We start from the raw sequence: 1,865 nt of genomic DNA on the forward strand, positions 1-1,865 counted from the left end.
CCCCCCCCCACAATACTGATACTGGTATTTGCCTGTACCCCCGGCTCTAGGTGAGTAACCCAGCCACTCGGATGCTGAAGACTGCAGCGGCTCAGGTTGGGACGTCGAGTGCAGCGGGAACGCCCATGCGGCCGATCATCACGGTGCACAAGTCGGGCACGGTGACTGTGGCTCAGCAGGCCCAGGTAGTCACCACGGTGGTGGGAGGTGTGACGAAAACCATCACGTTGGTGAAGAGCCCCATCTCCATGGCAGGTGGCAGCGCACTGGTAACTGTCTCTGTCTCTGTCTCACTCTCTATCCCACCGCTCAGTTACTCTCCTCACTCATTCGTTACTCTCACTTTCCAACCCCCCCCCCCCCCCCCCACCCCCGCTCGCTGGGTTTCCTGCCCTCCTGTCTCCGCCTCTCTCTCAACCCTGCTGCATGCACCCCTAATTATTGAGAGTGTGCCTCGCTAACTCGATTGAGTTTTGTAAAGAAGTAATGAAGAGGATTGATGAGGGCAGAGCGGTGGATGTGATCTATATGGACTTTAGTAAGACGTTCGACAAGGTTCCTCATCGTAGACTGGTTAGCAAGGTTAGAGCACATGGAGTACAGGGAGAACTAGCCATTTGGATACAGGACTGGCTCGAAGGTAGAAGACAGAGGATGGTGGTGGAGGGTTTCTGACCAGCGGTTTACCACAAGTATCGGTATCTGGTCCACTGCTTTTTGTCATTTATATAAATGATTTGGATGTGAACATAGCAGGTATGGTTAGTAAGTTTGCAGATGACACCAACAGTGGAGGTGTTGTGGACAGCAAAAAAAGTTACCTCCGAGTACAACGGGATCTTGATCAGATAGGCCAATGGGCTGAGGAGGGGCAGATACATTTAGATAAATGTGAGGTGCTGCATTTTGGAAAGGCAAATCAGGGCAGGACTTATACACTTCATGATAAGGTCCTGGGGAGTGTTGCTGAACAGAGTGACCTTGTGGGTGCAGGTACATAGTTCCTTGAAAGCGGAGTGGCAGGTAGACAGGACGGTGAAGGAGGTGTTTGGGACGCTCGCCTTTATTGGCCAGTACATTGAGCATAGGAGTCGGGAGGGTCGTGTTGCGGCTGTATTGGTGAGGCCACTTTTGGAATACTATGTTCATTTTTGATCTCCCTGCTATAGGAAAGATATTGTTAAATTTGAAAGGGTTCAGAAAAGATTTACAAGGATGTTGCTGGGTTTGGGGTGTGTGAGCTGCAGGTAGAGGCTGAATAGGCTGGGGCTATGTTCTCTGGAGCACTGGAGACTGCCTTACAGAAAACTGCCTTACAAAATGATGAGGGGCATGGCTAGGGTAGATAGAAAAGGTCTTTTCCCCAGGGTAGGGGAGTCCAAAACTAGAGGGGCATAGGTTTAAGGTGAGAGAAGAAAGATTTAAAAGGATCCGAAGGGGCAACTTTTTTACGCAGAGGGTGGTGCGTGTATGGAATGAGCTGCCAGAGGAGGTGGTGGAGGCTGATACAATGACAACTTGTAAATGGGTACGTGAATAGGAAGAGTTTAGAGGGATAGGGGCCAAATGCTGGCAAATGGAACTGGATTAGGTTAGGATATCTGATCAGCATGGATAAGTTGAATCAAAGGGTCTGTATCTGTGCTGTATGGCTCTATGACTCTATTTGTGAACAAATCTCACTTGCTCCCAATTTCTTTCATGTGTCCCTCTGTGGTGCTTGACCTGTTTTTTAGGAAAGTTTATTAGCTGAGGCTCGAGGAGGAAGGGTCAGTGGGACCCGAAACGTTAACTCTGATTTTTTTTTCCTTCACAGATGCTGCCAGACCTGCTGAGCTTTTCCAGCAACTTTGTTTTTTTTTCTT

At 49.2% G+C, this 1,865-nt stretch overlaps 1 protein-coding gene across 1 annotated transcript in view; it reads left to right on the top strand.

Annotated features, from left to right (window-relative positions):
* Positions 1–1,865, top strand: part of LOC109924572 (host cell factor 1-like) — a 22,309-nt gene that overhangs the window by 15,025 nt on the left and 5,419 nt on the right. The window contains exons 11-12 of the mRNA XM_048619928.1: positions 51–269; positions 1,817–1,852. Coding sequence (XP_048475885.1) covers positions 51–269; positions 1,817–1,852 — 255 coding nt within the window. The remainder of the gene's footprint in view (positions 1–50; positions 270–1,816; positions 1,853–1,865) is intronic.

Source organism: Rhincodon typus, chromosome 44, assembly GCF_021869965.1.
Source record: "Rhincodon typus isolate 14 chromosome 44, sRhiTyp1.1, whole genome shotgun sequence".
Classification (NCBI taxonomy): Eukaryota; Metazoa; Chordata; class Chondrichthyes; order Orectolobiformes; family Rhincodontidae; genus Rhincodon; species Rhincodon typus.